The sequence below is a fragment of the Chrysochloris asiatica genome, unplaced genomic scaffold, assembly GCF_000296735.1.
Source record: "Chrysochloris asiatica unplaced genomic scaffold, ChrAsi1.0 scaffold00236, whole genome shotgun sequence".
Classification (NCBI taxonomy): Eukaryota; Metazoa; Chordata; class Mammalia; order Afrosoricida; family Chrysochloridae; genus Chrysochloris; species Chrysochloris asiatica.
The window spans coordinates 3,160,510-3,162,357 of NW_006408754.1; the positions used below are offsets into that span (position 1 = coordinate 3,160,510).

A 1,848-nucleotide genomic window follows, 5' to 3' on the forward strand; every position below is an offset into this window, starting at 1 on the left:
AGGTGGAGGGTCAGAGAAAAAGAGGAAGACCCCCAGTGAGATGGATTGGCCAGGTGGCAGCATTGATGGACTCAAGTATGACATCAATAGTGAGATTGGCCCAGGATCAGACATTGTTTCATTCTGCTGTGCATAAGGTCACTATGAGTTGGTTCCAAATCAATGGAACCTAACAACAACAACATAAGGAAGACCAGGTAATACTACTGTTATTCAAATTTATGCACCAATCACTAAAGCAAATGATAATGAAATTGAAGAATTCTACCAACTTCTTCAGTTGAAATTGGTCAAACAGGTAATCAAGATATATTGAGAATAAAAAAGATGTATTGATAAGTACTGGTGATTGGAATGCAAATGGAAACAAAAATGAAGGATCTGTAATTGCAAAATATTGGTGATAGAAATGATGCAGAGGCAGCAGAAGTAGACTCAGGCATAACAACAATTGTGAGGATGATGCAGGACCAGGCAGTGCTTCATTCTGTTATGCACAGGGTACCTATGAGTAGGAACCAACTTGACACCACCTAACAACAACAAAACCTCCTAGCCAGTGAATTAGTTTCCCTTCCCTCCATTTACAATGTGCCATTTTACATAGCTTTTCATAGCCTTTCTCTCTAGCCTCCTGGCTACTGTTGTCCCCATACACTCAAAAGAACTGGGATACGATTTTCTCCACTTTAATTACACTCTTCATTCCATGTTGTACTGTGCTGAGTTGAAACATTTTGGGTTCAAATACAATTATATAAATAAGGAAAACTGAAAAAGTTAGTTATTTCAGACCAACCCAAGTTATTCTTTTATTTGGGGGTCTTGCTACCTTCCAGGGTTCCTCTATTTTTAAAATAAGAATTTATTCCCAATCCCACAGTTTTTAACATAGCAGTGTTTCTAGAACTTTAGCGTATGCCAGCCTTACTTGCAATACTTGTTAAAAATATGAATTCCTGGGTTGCACTGGAAATCTACTGTAAGATTCATAGTGTAAGGATCATAGTTTGTAATATCACATTTGTCTGGCTTAAGAGATAGGAAGCTTTGGATGAGAACTGCTCTCCCCATCATTCTTCCTATTTATTGCTGGAGAGTAACCAACTGCATGGATTAAACTGTGCAGGGAGTGATAGGTATAAAGTGAAAGGTAAAAGCTTGGGATACCTGATAAAAGATCAGTTTGGATAGCCCAGGATGCATGGGGAAGTAAATTTCAGGACAAACTCAGGAAGGCTGAGATGAACTTGGGCTTACACGACTTCAAATTGTAAGTGTGATTTAAAAGCTTACAAAGCTCTGAAATATTTTATCTTAATTTATTTGTAAAGGACAGAGCTAAAACTAATAGAGATCAAAGAAGGAAGAATTACTTTAAAATCATTCACTTACTCAAGATACCAGCAAACCAGACCAAATCCATTCTAATTAACATTGTGAGCATGTGAAAGAATTGCTACAACTGAGGAAAAGATCTTCATACCATTAAACTGCCATACCACCTATCAGTTGTCCCCAAATCCTCTGTCATGTTTAATGAAGAGATCAGTGATGGTTGATTGGAAGGTTCTATTCATTCAGCAACGGCAACAAGTCTTGTACACATGCTGAATGGGCGGGAGCACGTAACTGCTCTGCTTATCATCATGAGCAAACCGAAAGATCACATATCTTCATTATTTCCCACCCATTATTTCCCACTTCTCTGATTTGCATAGCCCCTTCCTAAATGCCTTGACGTCACCCCCACCCTGTTAGGTCTCTTTCTAACATAAAAGATTCCTACAAGAGTCTATCAGATTCCACAGCTCACCCCTAGTGGCTGCCTTCTTTCCTGGACAATCT

General features: G+C 38.7%; 1 protein-coding gene across 1 annotated transcript in view; it reads left to right on the top strand.

Moving 5' to 3' along the window:
• The window catches only part of MYH15 (myosin, heavy chain 15), a 137,211-nt gene that overhangs the window by 71,070 nt on the left and 64,293 nt on the right, over positions 1-1,848 (top strand). Inside the window, 1 exon segment of the mRNA XM_006878181.1 lies at positions 459-477. Within this exon segment, the coding sequence (XP_006878243.1) occupies positions 459-477 (19 nt within the window).